Raw genomic sequence first — 23,165 nt, forward strand, 5'->3', positions numbered from 1 at the left:
GCGCCTGGCCGATGCTGTCTTTATACTACTTTCTAGTGCAAAGAATATTGACAGGTGACTGCTTCTACCTATGTGATCCCCCCTTGTAAGATCTTGCTTTATAAACTAAAAAGCATCCCCAAATACAAAGACCTACTTATGACTCTAATAAATGCACACTGAAGCCCAATGGTGTGGTGGATGTCACCTACATCTGCTTACTTTTGGGAATTTTTTTTTTTTTTTGAGATGGAGTCTTGCTCTACTACCCAGGCTGGAGGGCAGTGGCGCGATCTCGGCTCACTGCAAGCTCCACTTCCCAGGTTCGCGCCGTTCTCCTGCCTCAGCCTCCCGAGTAGCTGGGAGTACAGGCGCCGCCACCACGCCCGGCTAATTTTTTGTATTTTTAGTAGAGACAGGGTTTCACGGTGTTAGCCAGGATGGTCTGATCTCCTGACCTCGTGATCCGCCCGCCTCGGCCCCCCAAAGTGCTGGGATTACAGGCGTGAACCACTGCACCCGGCCGGGACTTCTTTTAAATTGAAAATTAATCTGCTCTTCACTACCTGGAAAAAGAAAACAATATACATGAATAAAGTCAACAACAATAAAATTCTGGAATTAAAACATTATACTGAGTCCTGAGAAAGAAACAAAAGTAAATGAGAAGTTAGGGTAGATGGAGTAAAAACACTTTTCCCTCTTCATCCTGGTAGGTACACCTAAAAGCACTGTATATTATGTGTAAAACAAACATAAAACTCTGAAACAAGGAGAGAAGGCAGAATAGCCAGAGACTGCAGGACCTGACGAATGGCACGGAGGTGAGTTCCCGCGTTTACTTTTTGCCTCAGATATTCGAGACATGCAGCTAAGAAGTCAGTAACATGGAAACACCAGTGGGTACAGACCCAAAAAAATCCCAACAAAAGCCCAAGGACCAGGGGAAGGGCTGCCTAAAAAGACAAAAGTTTTAGAGAAGAACCACTCTACTCAAGCTTAACACTAAGGAAAAAAATGTGGTCCCATCTCTACCCACACCAGCATGAGCCAAGTAGACAGCCTGGCAGACTTCTGCTGCAAGAGAAAGAAAGGAGGTGATATGGAGCTCCCCCTCCTCCCTCTGAGGTGGTGTCAGAGGAGGCCAAGTAGAGTCAAGACTTTCACCATCTCTCTGCAATAAAGAGGACACGCCAATGCGGTGTCTGTGGAGACTGCGTGAAGAGCCAAAACTACCACCTCCACCAGCAGTAATGAGGAGTCCCTACTCCCAGGTGTCAAGGAAAGCTAAGTGGGACCTGAACTTCTACCTTCACTGGCAGGAAGGAGACAATGCCCTGGTTCCCTCGCCATGGCAGTGCTAGGGAAAGAAAACCAAACTAAAGAGTTTAATGAGATCTAGAGTCTCATAATATGAGTGAGTCCAGTTTCAAATGAAAATAGCTAATCACTTGGCTGGGCGCGGTGGCTCAAGCCTGTAATCCCAGCACTTTGGGAGGCCAAGACGGGCGGATCACGAGGTCGGGAGATCGAGACCATCCTGGCTAACACGGTGAAACCCCGTCTCTACTAAAAAATACAAAAAACTAGCCGGGCGCAGTGGCGGGCGCCTGTAGTCCCAGGTACTCGGGAGGCTGAGGCAGGAGAATGGCGTGAACCCGGAAGGCGGAGCTTGCAGTGAGCTGAGATCCGGCCACTGCACTCCAGCCTGTGCGGCAGAGCGAGACTCCGTCTCAAAAAAAAAAATAAAAAAAAAAAAAATAGCTAATCACACCAATACACGAAGATACCAAATGCAAACGATAAACAGCTTCCAACCCTGAGATGACAGAAACAGAATTACCCAACCAAGACAAAGGAATCATGACAAAAATGCTTCAATGAGAAATTACAAACATGCTTCAAATAATAAAAAAAAAAAAAAACCAGGAAGACTGAGCAAAGAAAAAGAAGGTTCAGGCAAATAAAACATTTAAAACCAAATGGAAATGTTAGAATTGAAAATAAAATAAATGAAGGCTAGGCATGGTGGCTCATGCCTGTAATCTCAGCACTTTGGAGGCTGAGGCAGGAGGATCACGTGAGGCCAGGAGTTCGAGACCAGCCTTGTTAACACGGCAAAACCCCGTCTCTACAAACAAACAAACCAAACTAGCCATGCACGGTGGCGCGTGCCTGTGGCCCCAGCTGCTTGGGAGGCTGAGGTGGGAGGGCTGCTTGAGCCTGGGAGGTCAAGGCTGCAGTGAGCCAAAGACAGTGCCACTGCACTCCAGCCCAAGACCCGAGCTCCTGGTTGACTGACTGATTGATCAGAACACAGACCAACAACAATAAAAAGAACAAAGTCTCTGGGACTTGCGGGACTATAACAAAGGATCTAACATTCATGTCATCAGAGGCTTGGATGCTGAGGACACAAAGGACAGGGCTGAAAAAGTACTCAAAGAAATAATGGCTGAAGATTCTCACAATATGGCAATAAATATAAACCAACAGATTTAAGAAGCACAGTGAACCCCTAAACAGGAAAAACCCAAAGGAATCCACAGCAAGACACATCATAATTAAACTTCTGAAAACTAAAGACAAAGAAAAAACATCTTGAAAGCAGCCGGAGAACAATAACACCTTACCTGCAGGAGAAAAACAAATCTGAATGACAACAGATTTCTCATCATAAGTCATGGAGACCAGAGGAAGTTGCAAAACATTTTTCAAGTGTTGAAAGAACTGTCAAACCCAGAATCTTATATCCAGTGAAAATATCCTTCAGGAATGAAGGGGAAATAAAGACAATCTCAGATCACAAAAAAACTAAGAATCTGTTGCCAGCAGATCTACCCAAAGGGAACCACCAAAAAAATTTCTCTAAATACAAAGGAAATGATAAAAAAAGGACTTTGGAACATTAGGAAAGAAAACAATATAGGTAAACAAAAAAACATGGGCAAATACGAGATTTCCTTAAGTTTTCTAAGTCATGTTTGACAGTTTAAAAAACTCTGGCCCAACACGGTGGCTCACACCTGTAATCCCAGCACTTTGGGAGGCCGAGGTGGGTGAATCATGAGGTCAGGAGTTCAAGACCAGCCTGACCAACATGGTGAAACCTCGTCTCTATTAAAATTGAAAAATCAGCTAGGTATGGTGGCACGTGCCTGTAATTCCAGTTACTTGGGAGGCTGAGGCAGAAGAATAGTCTGAACCCGGGAGGCAGAGGTTGCAGTGAGCTGAGATCGTGCCACTGCACTCCAGCATGGGTGACAGAGCGAGACACAGTCTCAAAAAAAAAAAAAAAAAATTATAAAACTAATGTGATTCTAAATTTATGTAAAGAAAATATTCTGAACTGTTATCAATGGCAGTGAATGAAAGTGAATAAAAGGATGTAAAGAGAGTTAAGGTTTGATACTTCCCTTGAACTGGTAAAATAACACCCACTTAAACTGTGGTAAGTTACACATATAGTGTGATACCTAGAGGAACCATGAAACATCTATACAAATAGACACACTCAAAAACACTAAAGAAGAATCAAAATGGAATCTAAAAACTGTTTAAGTAACCCATAGGCAGGCAGAAGCAAAGAGAAAAAGACAAAAGATGAAGAAACAGAAAGCAAAAAAATAAAATGGCAGACTTACACCCTAACTTAACTAACTTTAAATGTAAATGGTCTAAATATACCGATTAAAAGACTGGTAGAATGGATTTAAAAATATGACCCAACTATATACTGTCCACAGAAACTCACCTCAAATGTAATAAGAGAGGCAGGAAAGGAATGGTAAGAGATACATAATATAATGCAAAAGTTGATCAAAGGAAAGCAGGAGTGGTTATATTAGTACCAGATAAAGTGGACTTCAGAGGAAATAAAACTGCCAGAGACAGAAGATCACATTATGTAATAACAAAGGGTCAATCCCTTAAGATGACACAGCAATTCTAAGTGTGCTTCCAAACAAGAGAAGTGCAAAATCTTTTATGCAAAAACTGACAGAACTGAAAGGAAAACAGAGTCTACAATTACAGTTGGAGACTTTAACACCTCTCTCTCCACAACTGACAGAACATGACAAAAACCCCACTACCATCGACCTAAAAGACATTCAGTTAATATATAGAAGCTAATAGATATTTATAGAACATTCCATCCAAAAACAGAAAACACATTCTTTTCCAGTACTCAAGAAACATATGCCAGGATGGACCATATCCTAGGCCATCAAACAAACTTCAACAAGTTAAAAAGAACTGAAATCATACAGAATGTTCAATTTCTGACCACAATGAAATCATATCAAAAATCAATAACCAAGCTGGGAGTAAAGTGCTTGTAGTCCCACCTACTTCAGAGGCTGAGGTGGGGGGGATTGCTTGGGCCTCAAGAGTCGGAAGCCAACCTGGGTAACACAGCCAGACCTCGTCCCAAAATAATAAACAAACAAATAAAATATACTGAGCTAGTGAAAACGAAAATACAAATATCAAAATTTGTTGCTGGACATAGCTTCTAAAGCAGGGTTGGGAGGAAAATGCATAAAGACAAAAGTCTAAATAAAGACAGAAGTCTCAATTCAATAATCTAAGCTATCGCCTCAAGAAGCTAGAAGAAAAAAAAAAAAGAGCAAATGCAAGAAGGAAGGAAATACTAAAGAGCAGAACTCAATGAAATAAAAGTCTCCATATTGTTTTCATCTAAAAAGCAATAGCAGTTTTTTTGTTTTAAAGTTGCTTCTGCCGAAGGAGGGCGCGTCTTCCTGGGCCACGCTGGAAAGCACCAGCTACCAGGCCGGCTTTAGGTCACACTGTGAGGAGCAGGGGGCCCAGCCCGGCCAGCCCCAACCGCCCAAGGTCTCACTCTCCACAGGGCCCTCCTCCCATGGCATGGATCCTGCCCCAGGCTCTCCACTCATCACGTCTCCAGTTATCCAGGTCCTTGCCATCTCCCTCTCCTCCCATGCGTCTGTCTTGGCCTCTGAGACTAAAGAACACTTCTTTTCTCCTCTCTGTGGACCATGTCCTGATAAAAGTTCCAGGTCACTAGACCCCAGAAGCCTGGAGTGTGTTCCCTGTGGCCACACACAGCTGCACCGTTGTGAGGCTGAGTCCAAGAGCCAGTTCCTTCCTGGGGCTTCAGAACTGGTTCTGCAGATGTTGGCGGAAGGATGGACACTTAGATCAATGAAACAGAATTAAAAAATCCAGAAACAGATTCACACAGATATGCTTAACTGATTTTTGCCAAAGGTGCAAAACAATTCAGTGGAGGTAAGATCATCTTTCAATAACGCTGCTGGAGCAACTGGACATCCACAGGCCACACACGCACACAAAAAGAACCTTGAGCTACTCCTCACATCTTTTAACTCAACCTTAAGTCAAAATGGATCATAGACTTAAATGAAAAACATAAGACCACAAAGCTTTTAAAAGAAAACCTAAGGGAAAAATCTTTGGGACTTAGAGCTATTCAGAGTTCTTAGACTCGAAACAAAAATCAGGATCCATAGAAGAAAAAACTGATAAACTGGCCTTCATTAAAATTAAAAACTTTTGCTGTACAATGACCTTGTAAAAAGCTACATACTGAGAGAAATATGTGCAAACCACATATTCCACCAACGACTAGTATCTCGAATATATAAAGGACTCCCAGTAAAAAAGCAAACAATCTAATTAGAACACGGACAATGACAAGAAGAAATGTCACCGAAGAAAAACATTACAGATGACAAATAAGCACCTATAAAGATGCTGAATATCTTTAGTCATTGGGGAAATGTAAATCAAAACCATGAGATGACTACACACCTACCAGAAAGGCTAACACAAAAATAGTGACAACACCAAATGCTGGTGAGGATGCAGAGAAAGTCAATCACCCGTGCACTGCTGGTTAGAATGTAAAACAGTGCTGACACTACAGAAAACCATTTAGCAATTTCTTAAAAAATGAAATACACAACCCTCAAATGACCCAGCCACTGCCCTCCGGGACATTTACCCTAGAGAACTGAGTAACTCACACAATAACCTGCACACTGAATGTTCACAGCAGCTCTTATTTGTAACAGCTCCAAATAAGAAGTCATCCAGATTTCCTTCAGCAGGTAAATGGTTAAACTAACCACGAGACATTTCTATCATAGAATACTACTCTCGTCTATTTAAAGGAACAAATTGTCAATACATGCAACCAGGACAAATATCCAAATAATTAACCTGAGTGGAAAAGCCCATCTCAAAAGACTGCATACAGTATGATTCCACTCAGTGGCATTCTTTTTTTTGAGACAGAGTCTCGCTCTGTCGCCCAGGCTGGAGTGCAGTGGCGCGATCTCGGCTCACTGCAACCTCTGCCTCCGGGTTCATGCCATTCTCCCCCCTCAGCCTCCCAAGTAGCTAGGACTACAGGAGCCTGCCACCACGCCCGGCTAATTTTGTTTTTGTATTTTTAGTAGTGATGGGGTTTCACCATGTTGGCCAGGATGGTCTCGATCTCCCGACCTCATGAGCTGCCTGCCTCGGCCTCCCAAAGTGCTGGGATTATAGACGTCAGCCACTGCGTCCGGCCCAGTAGCATTCTTAAAAGAGCAAAACTTAGAAGGAGTGAGCTGGGGCAGGAACAAAGTAGGTATGGCTATAAGAGCGCAACAAAAGGATCTTCTGGTGATAGAAATGTTCTACAATCCTTTTCTAAATGGACATATAATTGTATATGTTTATGGGGAACGGTGTGGTGTTTCCACACAGTTATTCATCGTGGAATGATCAAATCAGACTAATCCACATATCCATCACCTCAAATACTTATTTCTCTGTGGTGAAAACATTTAATATCCATTCTTTTAGCTGTTTAAAAATACAAATTATTATTAACTACAGTCATTACGCTATGCAACAGATCACCAGACCTATTACTCCTGTGTAAATGAAACTGCGCACTCTCTGACCAACCTCTCTCCTTTCCACTCTGTCCCCTGTCCCCAGGCCTCTGGGAACAACCATTCTACACGCTACTTCTATGAGTCTGACTTCTAAAGACTTCACAAATAAATGAGATCATGTTTGTTTTTGTCTGTGTCTGGCCTATTTTACAAAATATTCTGTATCTTGACTATTCTGTGTTCGATGATGTGAAACTATAGTTTTGAAAGATGCTACTATTGGAGGGAGTTGGGTAAAGGGGATAGGATTGTTCTGCATTATTTCTTGTAAGTGCATGTGAATCTACAAGTATCTCAAAATAAACAGTTTAAGAAAAAAAAAAAAAGTGAATGGGCACCTAAGGTCACAGTCCTGCCTTTCACTGTAGCACTGTAGCACAATTTTGAAGAGCATTTAAAAATGTAGAGGAAAAGGTGAAGGCTGCCAGCCATCCTGCAACAACTTCAAAGAAAATGGTATGAACTGATTGATGAGGCAGAAAGACTTTGGTTCTGCAAGAATGTATGACGTATAATAGCAAACAAACATGACTCTGAACTAAGTGATATGTTTTCTCTCTTCCAAGCGGATGCCAGGAGAAATCAATGATAGTTTTCAGAAGGCAAAGATGACACAATTGCTTTAAGAAGTAAAGCAGCAGATCTACCCCAAAACGGATCATTCCACCCAATGTTCCAACACAACATTAGAATTAAAGCGTAAACTGCAAAAGCTCAGAAAAATAAAAGGATTTGTCCAAAGGAGGTATAAACCAGTAAAAGAAGACTGCTATTACGGATGCATAATGCTGTCCAACAGGATATGTGAGATAAACAAATGTCTCTTTGAAACTACACTTCCAAGAAAGAAACACAGACGTCTAGAGGTGATAAAGTAAAGCATCTGAAACGGAAAAGCAAGGGATCATCAAAAATGAAGGAGGCATAAAGAACTGCCCCTACCACTGCAGGCATTCACACTTAGAGGCTCTCATATACATTAAATCAGTATGAAAATTTACGGCCGGGCGCAGTGGCTCACACCTGTAATCCCAGCAATTTGGGAGGCCGAGGAGGGTGAATCACTTGAGGTCAGGAGTTTGAGAACAGCCTAGCCAACATGGTGAAACCTCGTCTCTGCTAAAAATACAAAAACTTAGCTGGGCATGGTGGTGGGTGCCTGTAATCTCAGCTACTCAGGAGGCTGAAGCAAAGAATCGCTTGAACCTGGGAGGAGGAGGTTGCAGTGAGCCGAGATTGTGCCACTGCAATCCAGCCTGGGTGACAGAGAAGAGACTCCATCTCAAAAAAAAAAAAAGAAAAGCAAATTTGTGACTGGTGACCCTAACTTCAAATAAAGTTTGTGAAAATCCTTAGTGCGTACGAATTACAGTTTGTAAAACATATACTGTAAGATTATGAAAACCTTGAATTGGAGAAACATACCTCTGCCATGAGGAAGACTGGAAAAACAAAGAGGGTCTCAACATTCTGTAATGTTCCATTTCTTTTGCATTAAAAAAATAATACATAAAAATGATAAAGTATTCACTGTTAATTCTGGCAGTCAGGATATGGACACTTTGCCACACAGGACTTTTCTGTTCTTCAAATTTAGAAACAGCTAGACTGGGAAATATAACAGAAAAGGGCATCTTCACCTTGCATTTCACTGGCCTTTATTTTTAGGAGCCTTAGCTAGTGCAGCCCACACAGAAAAAAACATTCCAAACCATTTACAATGCTGATGTTTGTTGAGTATGACTTTCCATATATTTTAAAACATGTATTTGTATTTTTTATTTTTTAAAAACTGTTATTTTATGATATATAAAATATTTATAGGACTAAAACCTTTTATATAACTATTTTTAATAAACTAAGAGTGCAATCCTTTTTTTTAAAGACAGAGTCTCACTCTGTCACGCAGGCTGGAGTGCAGTGCCACTGTCAGCTCACTTCAACCTCTGCTTCCCAGGTTCAAGCAATTCTCATGCCTCAGCCTCCCAAGTAGGTGGTACTATAGGTGGGAACCACCATGCCCAGCTGACTGTTGTAGTGTTGGTAGAGATGGGGTTTTGCCATGTGGCTCATGCTGGTCTTAAACTCCCGGCCTCAAGATACCCGCCCACCTGAGCCTCCCAAAGTGTTGTGATTACAGGTGTGAGCGACTGAGGCCGGCTTACGGCTGCAAATCTTGAAGCCTTCATCCAGTGACTTTTTTGAAGAAGCAATTGTACAGTAGGCTAGACACACCTACCTAAGGCTGGTGAAGAGCCGCTTAACATGATAAAAAATTTACAGGCATTGATGTATTGTCAAAATATAACTTTTAATATTGGTGGCTTAAAAAAAATTTATTTTCTAATAGTTCTTGCTGGATCAGTTATGGCTCTATAATCAAGTCCTCATAAATCAAGAAAAATATGCTTAAATCTTGATCATCAGCAGGTTCAAACGGTCAAAATTTTCTCCTTACTGTTTTCTGTACTATATGAGAGGCTCTATTTTTTTGAGATTTGAATCTAAGAAAAACAGCTGTTTATAACATGATGAAATAAAGAAAGTACAGCCTCAGGGAAGTATCCCCAGAACACAGGGTTCATTAAAACAGAGTCTGAAAAGAAGGGCTGGGCCCGGAGCAAAAAAAAGAAAACAAAGACTAGTAGATAGTCTACAGCTGAGCAGAGAAGAATAAAACCATTGCGATATAGCTAAGAAACTGATGAAGTCTGGGGGAAAATGAGTCTTCAAAGAATCCCCTAGCAGAAAGATTCTTGCCTTCTTTAGATTCAAAGACATATATACAAACCATAAGAAGTACAAATATGGAAGTCATACCTTTCAGGCCTAAAGTCTGCAACTGAAACAGTTTTCCCAGCTCAAAAGGTAGAACTCGTAACAGGTTGTTATTTAAATGGAGCTCCCTGTTGATGTAAAAATTCCAGGAAGTCAGAAAAATATGTTAGCCTTTAACAGTTAAAATCAACAACATAGTTTCTAGGAATATAAGCACCTAACAATGAAAAAATGTTACATTATATTTCAATGTCCAGTACAGCATTTCTTAAACTACATGTGGTTTAAAAAAAAAAAAAAAAACTGCCAGAGAATACAAGAAACAAATTACTAGAAAAATGAAATAATGGGGGAAAAGGACAAAATACAAGCCCCAATTTTTAAAAAGTATTAGATTTAACAGACATATAAAATTACTCAATTGCTATATTAATCTCACTGCAGACCGGCAAGACAGTTTGCAAACTGGCCCCAGGTCACAGACCACACCGAGTATCACTGGTCTAGCACACGTGGGGTCTACTACACGTTTAAGACAGTGGAAATGATAAACTAGCCTACCATGTGAATTCTTAAAAGAGAACTAAAATAATCATTTATGACTCAAAAGAGCTTATAACAGCTGCACAATTAAGCTTATGATTGCTATTAACTAAAGTTGCATTTAAAAAATAACGGTAGCTGTATTAACTATTCATTATTATTCTTAATAATTTGTTTTGCAGAGATAACCATAATATAAATATCAAAGGAATCTTCAAGGGTTGCGGCAGAGAGGGGGGAACATTCAGGGAAAGAACCACCAGAGACCCAATACTGATACAGTGGCAGTTTGTCTTTTTTTTTTTTTTTTTTTTTTTTTTTTTTTTTTTTTTTTTTTTTTTTTTTTTTTTTTGAGACAGTCTCTCGCTCTGTCGCCCAGGCTGGAGTGTAGTGGCGCGATCTCCCCTCACTGCAAGCTCCGCTTCCTGGGTTCATGCCATTCTCCTGCCTCAGCCTCCCAAGTAGCTGGGACTACAGGTGCCCATCACCATGTCCGAATAATTTTTTGTATTTTTAGTAGAGACGGGATTTCACCGTGTTAGCCAGGATGGTCTCCATCTCCTGACCTCGTGATCCACCCGCCTCAGCCTCCCAAAGTGCTGGGATTACAGGCGTGAGCCACCGCGCCCAGCCCTATTTGTCAATTTTTAAGTGTGCAGGATATATATTTCTATAATCTTTGGTTTTTGACATTTAAATGAATCTCGGTTACTGAGCAAGCCAGAAGGTCTGTGTGGCTGTAAACTGAACAAGAAGAGCTAGTTCTGATATCTGGCTCCTGTTTATTTCCAAACACAACACACAGAAAAAAGGAGGTCCCTCGGCTGGCCGCAGTGGCCCACACCTGTAATCCCAGCACTTTGGGAGGCTGAGGCAGGCAGATCACTTGAGGTCATGAGTTCGAGACCAGCCTGGTCAACATGGTGAAACCCTCTCTCCACTAAAAATACAAAAATTAGCCGGGCATGGTGGCACACACCTGTAATCCTAGCTACTCAAAAGGCCGAGGCAGGAGAAATGCTTGAACCCAGAGTCAGAGGTTGCAGTGAGCTGAGGTCACACTATTGCACTCCAGCCTGGGCGACAAGAGTGAAACTCCAACTCCAAAAAAAAAAGGAGGCCCTTCCTCTGTCTCCAATAAAAAAAAAAGGAGGTCCTTCAAGTAAATTTGTTTCAGAGGACTAAAAACAGTCATAGAATAAACTCAATAATTAAGCCTAAAAAAAAGTCAAAAGGCTGGAGTAGGAGCAACAGAGGCAAAGACCTTTCAAAAAGTCCTATTCCTTTTTACTACATGGCTAATGGCAGAAGGCAGCAGAAAAGCCAGTGGAACCATGTCAAGAAGTCAGTTAATATGAAATAGTACAAACTATTCCATTGGGGTTAACGTAATACCTGGAATTTAGCCTTATATTTAACTTGGTTAGATCTTATCTACCTTATAAAACAGAAGTAAAATAGTAATAATAATAATGGGCCAGCCACAGTGGCTCATGCCTGAAATCCCAGTTTTCTGGGAGGCCAAGATGGGAGGATCTTTTGAGGTTAGGAGTTTAAGACCTGCCTGGGCAACACAGTGAGACCCTCATCTCTATCAAAATAAAAACAGCAATGAGCATTTCTTCTCTTTCTTTTTTTCTAGAGGGCAGGAGGGTGGAGACAGGGTCTGTCTTGCTCTGTCACCCAGGAAGGAGTGCAGTGGCATGATCTCTGCTCACTGCAACCTTGACCTCCTGGGCTCAAGTCATCCCTGCGCCTCAGCCTCCCGGGTAGCAGGGACTACAGGTGCACGCCCAGCTAATTATCTGGGGATTTTTTTTTTTTAGAGACCAGATTCTCACTATGTTGACAAGACTGGTCTGAAACACCTGGGCTTAAGCAATCAGCCTGCCTCAGCCCCACAAAGTACTGGGATTACAGATGTGAACCACCGCATGCAGCCTGCAATTACCATTTCTTGCAATACAGTCTATGCCAGGCAACATACTAATGTTTTTTTACCCATTATCTCAAATATCCCTTATCCTGGGTCAAGAAGGTTGTCCAAGATCACATAACTCATAAATGGAAAAGTTAAGATTCCAACCTGAACTTACACATGTGACTCCAAATGCTACATATTTCATGCTATACGCCCCCAAATTTAATAATTAATTCTAGCTCTTTCAAGTCCAGGCTTTACTACTATCAAACATACAAGCCCTGGGATGGCAAAAAAGGTTTTACCAATTGGCAATGGTTTCCTGGACCCTGTGTTAAGGATGGTATGGTGCCGTTTGTCATAGGGAAGTGTGTGGGATACCGTAAGTGCCTTGCAGTCCAGCCCCTCTCTGTCCAAACTTTTTCATTCAAAAATAAAGTATATTACACAAAATACAGTAATTAAAAAAATTCAGCCAATCATCTACGTAATTTATTATTAGCTGACATTCAGTTTTCCCAAAAACAAAACTATAAAGTTATAAAGGATATAGTTATGTTTCCTTTTATTCAAATACCATTAAATGAATAGTTTTGGTTCCTAACACAACGTTTTGTTTTTTTTTTTTTTTTTTTTTTTTTTTTTGAGATGGAGTCTTGCGCTGTCACCCAGGCTGGAGTGCAGTGGCCGGATCTCAGCTCACTGCAAGCTCCGCCTCCCGGGTTCACGCCATTCTCCTGCCTCAGCCTCCTGAGTAGCTGGGACTACAGGCGACCACCACCACGCCTGGCTAATTTTTTGTATTTTTAGTAGAGATGGGGTTTCACCATGTTGGCCAGAATGGTCTCAATCGCCTGACCTCATGATCCTCCCACCACAGCCTCCCAAAATGCTGGGATTACAGGTGTGAGCCACCATGTCGGGCCTATATTTTGTTTTAGGGGTCATATAGTTAGTATGTATTAAGTTGTATCTGCATACCTGAGTGATACCATGTTTCCGAGTTCTGCGGGTAAGCTACGAATTTTATTAGATGACAGGTCCAAATACACCAGATTGTGAAGCTTGGCAATGTCTGAAGGAATTCGGGACAGGGAATTGTCACTCAAATGCAAAGCTGTCAGGTGAGTCAGTGACCACAAAGATGCACTTAAGCTTCTTACTTTTCCTGTAAGAGAAAAAAATACAGGAACGGATTATATAGTTTTCTCTACAATTTGTTCTGTAGATTCAGTAAGATTTAGATGTTGTTATGAGTAACTTAAATTTTATCCAAAAAACTTGTGAGAAGGGGTTAACAGGAAATCTTACCTATTCTACAACAATTCAGTGCTATGATTAAGTTGTAAGCTCCTCACTTAGCGGGTTAAAATAAAAAGTTAATGTGCCAACACTACTTAGATTGCATCTTTGGAGCACAAAAAGAATTTATCCTTTAAAATTATCTCAGATATGAGAGGGAAATATGATTAATTTATAGTAATGATAAATCCAATATCTGAACCTCATGACTGGTTTGGACTTATGCAAAATAACACAAATTCTACTATCTCAGAGGCTGTTCATTATCTCCAGAAAACAAGAATGTTGCCTAAAAACAAAAAGGAACACAAGGTATTCTTAGTTGAGTTTTAAGACCAGAGTACCCAAGTGATAACTGCATGAAGAACCACAGAGCTAAGCAGCATTTGCATTATGTGTTAGCAAGTAAAAACACTTGCCCAGAAACACTTCAAATATTAAGTCAGACCTTTCTAATCAAATAGTAGTAGGCATAAGATTCAGTGACTAAGAATAGAATGATAAAATCTTTCAATGCAATAATAAATCTGTACTTTGGTACTTCTTGATAAATTGTCAATGGTTTCTACAATCTAAGAATGTTCCCCATAATCTCCTTACTGGTTCAGGATCTAATCTGAGAGAGAATGAAACAAATGTAACGAAAACATACCAATCTTTCAGAACTGATTAATTTTCTATCGGTTGAAGAAAATGCAACCTTGAGACTTCTTACCAAGATAGAGTAACAAGAATTAAATTTACCATGCCACCTGTGACAACTATCATATCAGGTAATATACACGAATCAGCAAATTTCTAAGATGAGACACCAACCAGTGCAGGAGAGTCATTCCTGAAGGGTGGGAAGCAAACAAGGTAGACCCTATAACTGTCTCAGCTTACTCCTTGGACAGCACTTACAGGAAGCAGCCCAAGGAGGGAAATCCCAGGTAGAGGATAGTGATCCTCCCTGAGTTCCAGAGACAGAGAGTCCAGGGAAGTCAAGGTAATTAGAAATCAAGAGGCAGAACATTAGAGAGAAGAGAAGAGAACAGAGGGAAGTCCAGAGATCTGAAGGGGCCCCCAACTCCCTGGCTTGTTGTCAACAGAGTATTGATCGGCACATGCATGTAAGAAACTGCCTGAGCCAGAGGGAAAAAAACACCTGAAAGGACTGTGGAGGCAGCAACTCCCAAGTTCACACAGAACTGAGGCTAGACTTTGTTCCTCAATGTCAGAGGAAGGACTGCTAACGGGTGCAGGGTTCCTTTTTGGGATGATGAAAATGTTCTGATTGTGGCAAATGTGGCACAACTCTGTGAATATATAAAACCCACTAGATTTGCACTTTAAATGGGTGGACTGTACAATGTGTGAATTGTATCTCAAGTTGTTACACAAGAGAAAAAAACAGCAGAAAATGTCTATGTTTGACGAAAACTCTAAACTCACAGATACAAAAAGCTCAATGAGGGCAGGATGCAGTGGCTCATGCCTGTAATCCCAGCACTTTGGGAAGCTGAGATGGGTAGATCACCTGAAGTCAGGAGTTCAAGACCAGCCTGGCCAACATGGTAAAAATACAAAAATTAGCCAGGTATGCTGGTGGGCGCCTGTAATCCCAGCTTCTAGGGAGACTGACGCAGGAGAATCACTTGAACCTGGGAGGTGGAGGTTGCAGTGGGCTGAACTGGCGCCACTGCACTCCAGTCTGGGCGACAGAGTGAGCCTCCAGCTCAAAACAGACAGACAACTCCATAACATATGAAACATATGAAATTTTCATAAAAAGCCAGAAAAGAAAATTACATGTACATCTTAATCAAATGGCTTAAAAGAGAAAATCTAAAAAGCCACCAGAGGAGGGGAAAAACATTTCATATAGGAGGAGCAAAGATAAAATGCAGCAGACTCCCAGCTGTAAACAGTAAGAGAGACTGACAGATGAGCAAAATCTTTTTTTTTTTTTTTTTTTGACGGAGTCTCGCTCTGTCACCCAGGCTGGAGTGCAATGGCAAGATCTCAGCTTACTGCAGCCTCTGCCCCCAGGTTCCAGCGATTCTCCTGCCTCAGCCTCCTGGGTAGCTGGGATTACAGGCCCACACCACCACGCCCAGCTAAGTTTTGTATTTTTAGGAAAGACGGGATTTCACCATGTTGGCCAGGCTGGTCTCGAGCACCTGACCTCAGGTGATTTGCCCACTTTGGCTTCCCAAAGTGCTGGGATTACAGGTGTGAGCCACGGCGTCCGGCCAGGAGTAAAAACTTTAATGTACTCTAAGGAAAAAAAATATCCTGTCAACCTAGCAAACTACCAAAAATAGCTTCCAAAAATGAAGGCAAATTAACTTCTGACAAAGCCTGAGCATCCCTACTCTAAAATCCAAAATGCTCCAAAACCTGCAACTTTTGGAACAATGACATGAAATAGAGACTTCCTTGCTTTCTCATGGTTCAATGTAGATAAGCTTGGTTTCATGTACAAAATTTAAAATATTGGATAAAATTACCTTCAGGCTATGTATAAAGTATATATGAACCATAAATGAATTTCAAGTTTTAGACTTGGGTTCCATCCCCAAGATATCTCATTACACACATACATGTAAATATTCAAAAATTTAAAAAAAAAAAATCTGAAATCCAAATCACTTTTGATCCCAAGGGATATTCTAGTTAAGACATACCCAACCTGTAAAGAAAAGGTGAAATGATTCACTGCCAGCTCATCTACCTGACAGGAGACACCATGAGCCCTAACTAATAAAGCGTTACAGCCAAAAAAGCCAAACAAAGGAGGTAAAATGGAATGATTTTAAAAAGCTCTATTATTTCAAAGCAAGACGTTAAGAAAAAACAAAGAAGCTTTATTATTTCAAAACAAGACAGTGAAGAAAAAATAGAACAAAGAATAAATGATATGAATAAAAAACAAATAGCAAGATGGGGAATTTTAAATCTAATGATAGGAATAACCATATTAAAATCAAATGGTTGGACTGGGCGCGGTGGCTCACGCCTGTAATCCCAGCACTTTGGGAGGCTGAGGCTGGTGGATCACGAGATCAGGAGATCGAGACTATCCTGGCTAACACCGTGAAACCCCATCTTTACTAAAAATACAAAAAATTAGCCGGGCATGGTGGCGGACGCCTGTAGTCCCAGCTACTTGAAAGGCTGAGGCAGGAGAATGGCGTGAACCCGGGAGGCGGAGCTTGCAGTGAGCTGAGATCGCGCCACTGCACTCCAGCCTGGGCGACAGAGCAAGACTCCATCTTAAAAAAAAAAAAAAAAAAATGGTTGAAAGAACCCACATAAAATGGACTGTCAATCAGCATTTTTAAAAAAGACCAAATTCTGCAATGCCTGCAAGAAACACACTTCAAATATAAAGACAAATAGAATCTGAGTATGAATAAATATACATAATGCTAATATTAGTAAAAACAAAAACAAAAACAAAAACCCAAGAAACAGCTATACTAATAGCAAAGTAGATTTTAGAGCAAAGAATATTCCCAGGGAGAAAGAAGGTCACTTCATAATGATGAGTCATAATGATAAATCAGTCAGCTCATCAAAAGGACATACAATCCTAAATGTTTATGCAACTAGTAACAAAGTATGAGCAAAACATGACAGAACTGCAGGAAGAAACAGACAAATCCACAGAGATTTCATAACCTTTCTCTCAATTAACAAGAAAGAAAATCAGAAGGGATATAGAAGACCTCAACAAAACTATCAATAAACTTGACCTCATTAATATTTCTATAATACTCTACCCAATAACAGTAGGATACCCCCCTTTTTTTTTTTGAGACAAAGGCTCACTCTGTGCAGTGGCGTGATCTCGGCTCACGACGTCCTCCACCTCCTGAGTTCAAGCGACTCTCCTGCCTCAGCCTCCCGAGTAGCTGGCATTACAGGCGCCCACAACTACGCCCCGCTAATTTTTGTATTTTTACTAGACACTGGGTTTCACCATTATTGGCCAGGCTGGTCTCGAACTCCTGACCTTGTGGTACACCCACCTCGGCCTCCCAAAGTGCCAGGATTACAGGTGTGAGCGGCTGCGCCAGGCCAGAATACACATTCTTTTCAAGTACACAAAGAATATTTACCAAGATAAATCACATGCTGGGTCATTAAACAAGCTGAAAAATGAAAAGATTAAAATATCAAACAGTACATTTTCTGACAAAAATATGTTGGAATTAAATTAGAAATCAACAAAGATATCTGGAGAATACCCAAATATTGGAAATTAAATAACTCCCTGGTCAGAAGCAATCAAAAGAGTAATGAGAAGTATTTTGAACTGAAAGAAAATGAAAACATAAAAAGACACCACATTTTGTGGGATGTAGCTAAAGCAGTAGAAAAGAAGTAAAGTCTCAAATCAATGACCTTGGCTTCTATCTTAACAAACTAGGGGGAAAAAATTTAAATGCAAACTAAGCAGAAGAAAGGAGATAAGTCTAAGATCAGAGATCAATGAAATATGTAAGGGAAAACCAACTAATCCAATAACCCAAAAGCTGGTTCTTTGAGAGGTAGAGTAAAACTGATAAACCTCTAGCCACACTGATCAGGAGAAAAAGAGAAAAGATACAAATTACTATGATCAAAACCACTATATATTTTTAAGTATTAAAAAGATACAGGTCATAAAAATCTGTTCAAATGTTTACAGTGGCTTTATTCATGATTTCCAGAAATAGTAAACAACTCAAAAAAAATTCTTCAACTGGGAAAGGAACACATAATGATACATGAAGACAATAAAATGCTACTGAGTAATGAGCTACTCACTCATACAACTTCTGTGAAATGTAAAAGGCTACATATTCTATTGTGCCATATATATGGTATTCTTACAAAGAAAAAAACTATAAGAATAGAAAAAAGATCAGAGGCTCTGGGTGAAGGAAGGAGGCTGACTACAGTCACTGGAGATTTGGGGAAACAACAGAACTTTTTTTTTTTTTTTTAAATACAGACAAGGTCTCACAATGTTGACCAAGCTGCACTTGAACTCATAGGCTTAAGTGACACTCCCACCTCAGCCTCCCTAGTGGTTGGGACTAGGGACAACAGAACTATTCTTTTTTTTTTTGGAGGCAGAGTCTTCCTCTGTCGCCCAGGCTGGAGTGCAGTGATGTGATCTCAGCTCACTGTAACCTCCGCTTCCGGGGTTCAAGCAATTCTCCTGCCTCAGCCTCCCGAGTAGCTGTGACTACAGGAGCACACTGCTATGCCTGGATAATTCTTTTGTATTTTAGTAGAGACAGGGTTTTACTGTGTTGCCCAGAGTGGTCTCGAACTCCTGAGCTCAGGCAATCCGTCTGCCTCAGCCTCCCAAAGTGGTAGGATTACAGGTGTGAGCCACTGGGCCTGGCTTCTATCTTGATTTTAGTGCTAGTTACACAACTGTAGGTTTGCCAAAACTTCTATAACTATACACTAAAAAGGGTGAAGTCGCCTATAGGTAACTATACCTTAATAAATTATTAAAAGATTATAAAAATATTTTGAATATTATTCCAATAAATAACAACAAACCACATGAAATGGACAATTTCATACACAGAGGGTACCAAACCACACTCAAAAAAAGAAACAGGAACCTAAATAGACCAATAATACATTACAAAAATTGAATTTATACTGAAAAACCTGCCTACACAAAATTCTACCACCACACTGGTTCACTGGTAACCACCAGCAAACATTTAAAGACAACATAACGCCTATTCTACTCAACTCCGTCCAGAAAGCTAAAGATGAGAAGGCACTTTCCACATTGTTCTGAAGTATCACCCTGATACCACCCAGGCAAAAACAGTACAAGAAAAGCACAAAAAAACCTTATGAATATAAATGCAAAAATTCTTAACAAAATCTTAGCAAATCAAATCCAGCAGTATACTGAAAAGATAACAACCAAGGTTATTTCAGAAATTAAAGGTTTAACATTCCAAAATCAATGTAAATTCATTATCTTAGCAGACTAAAAAATTAAAGCCTCAGAATCATCTAAATAGACGCACTTTAAAAAACAAAAAAAAAGACTGATGAAAATATAATATCCATTCCTGATTTTAAAAAAAGAGAATGCACTAAATTAAAAACAGAACTTCTTGGCTGGGCACAGTGGCTCACACCTGTAATCCCAGCACTGTGGGAGGCCGAGGTGTGGGGAATCACCTGAGGTCAGGAGTTCAAGACCAGCCTGGCCAACACAGCGAAACCCCGTCTCTACTAAAAATACAAAAACTTAGCCAGGCGTGGTGGGGCACACCTGTAGTTCCAATTACTCGGGAGGGGAATCCCTTGAACCTGGGAGGTGGAGGTTGCAGTGAGCCGAAATCATGCCACTGCACTCTAGCCTGGGCAACAAGAGTGAAACTCCATCTCAAAAAAACAATAATAAATAAATAAATAAATATAGAACTTCTTAACCCTGTTAAAAGACATCTACAAAAAGCTTAGTGGTAAAGGAATTAATGGTTTCCTCCTAACATGAGAAACAAAGCAAGAATGTCCACTCTCACTATGCCCATTCAGCGTTATACTGGAGGTTCTAGCCAATACGATAAAGCAAGAAAAACAAAGGATTTGGAAGGCAGAAGTAAAACTGTCTTTATTTACAAACAGCATATGTATGTAACTAATCCCATGTATCTATATACATATTTATGCAACTAATCCTATGGTATTTACAAAAATGTCACTAACAAGAAAATTTAGCAAGGTCAATATACCAAAAAAGTGTATATTTCTGTATAATGAACAATCAGAAACTGAAATTTAAAATGACACAATTTACAACAGCATCAAAACTATCTGACCAAAAAAATGTACAGTCAAAACTACAAAACAATGCTAACAGAAAGTAAGGAAGTCCAAAATAAATGAAGAGATACATGGAGTTCATAGGTGAGAAAACTCAGTATCAAGAGGTTAGCTCTCCCCAAACTGGTCTACAGAGTTAACACACAATTCCCCCAAAAATGCCAAGTTTGAAATTTGTAAACCGATCCTAAAATTCATATGGAAATTCAAAGGACTTAGAAAACATCTAAACAATGTTGAGGCCAGGTGCGGTGGCTCACGCCTGTAACCCTAGCAATTTGGGAAGCCGAGGTGGGTGGATCACGAGGTCAGGCGACTGAGACCATCCAGACCATCCTGGCTAACACAGTGAAACCCTGTCTCTACTTAAAATACAAAAAATTAGCTGGGCGTGGTGGTGGGCACCTGTAGTCCCAGCTACTTGGGAGGCTGAGGCAGGAGAATGGTGAATCAGGGAGGAGGAGCTTGCAGTGAGCCGAGACTGAGCCACTGCACTCCAGCCTGGGCGACAAAATAAGACCGTTTCAAAAAGAAAAGAAAAGAAAAGAAAAGAAAACATCTAAACAATGTTGAAAAAGAACACAGCTATAGGGCTAACATTACCTAATTTCAGGGCTTATTATATAAAACTCTCAAAACTCAATATTAAGAAAACAAAGCAGGGCATGGTGGCTCACACCTTTAATCCTAGCACTTTGGAATGCCGAGGCGGGAGGATCGCGGGAGGCCAGGAGTTTGGGTCTCACTATGTTGCCTAGGCTGATTTCAGTCTCTAAAAAAAGATTAAAATTAGCCAGACATGGTGGCACACACCCATAGTCCCAAGCTACTCAGGAGGCTGAGGAGTGAGGCTCACTTGAGCCCAGGAGTTCAAGGTTACAGTGAGCTAAGGCTGTGCCACTGTACTCCACCCTGGGTGAGAGAGCAAGACCCCGTGTCAAAAGAAAAACAGAAAGAAAAGAAAAGGAGAGAGAGAAAGAAAGAAAAAGGGAGAGAAAGAGAAAGAGTGACAGAGACAGAAAAACAGGGGCCAGGTGCGGTGGCTCACGCCTGTAATCCCGGCACTTTGGGTGGCCGAGACGGGAGGACCACTGAAGGTCAGGGTGATTCAAGACCAGCCTGGCCAAGATGGTGAAACTCCCATCTCTAATAAAAATACAAAACTTAGCCGAGCGAGACTGTCTAAAAAAAAGGAGAGAAAGAAATAAAACATAATTTTCAAACCAAGTGAAAGATCTAACAGATACTTCACCAAAGAAGATATAAACAGATATAAATCACATAAAAAGATGCTCAAAATTGGGAGTCATTAGGGAAATGCAAATTTAAACCACTCTGAGATAGTACTACATACCCAGAAGAAAGGCTAAATTTAAGACTTGTGTTGGTGAGGGCATGGATCAAAGACATCTAGTAGGAATATAAAACAAAACGTCTTTGCAAACCAGTTTCAGTTTTTTAGAAAGTTAAACATATGCTTACCATATGATCAATTCCATTTTTAGGAAATAAAAGTCATGCCCACACAAAGGGGAATGTTCATGGCAGCTTTATTTGTAATAGTCAAATATTGGAAACAACCCAAATGTGTTCAACAGGAGAACAAATAAATGCTGGCATAGCCATACAATGAACTACTATTCAGTAATAAAAAAGAATGCACTACTAAAGACCAGCAAAACACTATGGACGAACTACTGAGTAAGTACAGAGGGTAAGAGCAGAACAAAATCACCAAAAACAACAACAAAAAAATGCAAGGTGTCCATTTGCATGAAAAAAAGAAAAATGTGTACATACTAAAAAACATCATTTATACAAAAATTCCACAAAATGCAAACTAATCTAAGGTTATAGAAAGCAGAACAGCGGTTGCTTAGAAATGGGGGAAGGACGCCGGGTGCGGTGACTCAAGCCTGTAATCCCAGCACTTTGGGAGGCCGAGACGGGCGAATCACGAGGTCAGGAGATGGAGACCATCCTGGCTAACACGGTGAAACCCCTCTCTACTAAAAAATACAAAAAACTAGCCGGGCGAGGTGGCGGGTGCCTGTAGTCCCAGCTACTCGGGAGGCTGAGGCAGGAGAATGGCGGGAACCCGGGAGGCGGAGCTTACAGTGAGCTGAGATCCGGCCACTGCACTCCAGCCTGGGCGACAGAGCCAGATTAAAAAAAAAAAAAAAAAAAAGAAATGGGGGAAGGAATGGAGAAACAGGAGAGGTGGGGAAGGAAGGATCACAAACTTCCAGGATCAATGAATACGATCATTCTTGATTGTGGTGATGGTTTCACAGGTGTACACAGTCAAAATATACACAGTATTCACTTTATGCATGCCAATTTCTGAACGTCAGCTATACTTCAGTAAAACTGTACAATAAAATCTATCTTAATCCAAGAAGGTATTTCCCTTACTCTGCAGTAAACAGAAGAGACACCACACCACAAACCGAAAACACACAGCCGACAGTCAGTATGAATAAGGCATTTAATAGAAAACAGTTTGTTGTTTTTTTGAGACAGGGTCTCATTCCGTCACCCAGGCTGGAGTGCAGTGTTGTGCTTGCTCATAGCTCACTGCAGCCTTTAACTCCTGGGCTCACATGATCCTCCTGCCTCAGCTTCCCAAGTAGCTGGAACTACAGGCTGAGCCCCTGTGCCTGGTTCCCTGCCATGTTTTCTGGGTCTTTGCTTCACTCAAGAGAGGGGAAGGGTTTGCCTAAAGCAGCAAACAGAGCTCCTGAATGGAGACATACAACTTCTATGGATTTATGGAGGTTCATTTTAAAAGTCTGCCAACTTGTATACCTCATTTTCCCATAGAGGGTGATCATAATTCTATCCGCCAG

The 23,165-nt window shown here is 40.8% G+C and overlaps 1 protein-coding gene across 10 annotated transcripts in view; it reads right to left on the reverse strand.

Annotated features, from left to right (window-relative positions):
- The window catches only part of LOC105483983 (CCR4-NOT transcription complex subunit 6), an 85,916-nt gene that overhangs the window by 15,729 nt on the left and 47,022 nt on the right, over positions 1-23,165 (reverse strand). For 7 of the 10 annotated variants that reach the window (XM_071097976.1, XM_071097970.1, XM_071097974.1 and 4 more), the window contains 3 exons: positions 13,156-13,342; positions 9,753-9,838; positions 438-545 (listed from right to left, as the gene is read on the reverse strand). In XM_071097976.1, coding sequence (XP_070954077.1) covers positions 438-545; positions 9,753-9,838; positions 13,156-13,342 — 381 coding nt within the window. The remainder of the gene's footprint in view (positions 1-437; positions 546-9,752; positions 9,839-13,155; positions 13,343-23,165) is intronic. The other 3 variants (XM_011745086.3, XM_011745084.3, XM_011745085.3) reach the window with 1 other exon arrangement.

Source organism: Macaca nemestrina, chromosome 6, assembly GCF_043159975.1.
Source record: "Macaca nemestrina isolate mMacNem1 chromosome 6, mMacNem.hap1, whole genome shotgun sequence".
Taxonomy (NCBI): Eukaryota; Metazoa; Chordata; class Mammalia; order Primates; family Cercopithecidae; genus Macaca; species Macaca nemestrina.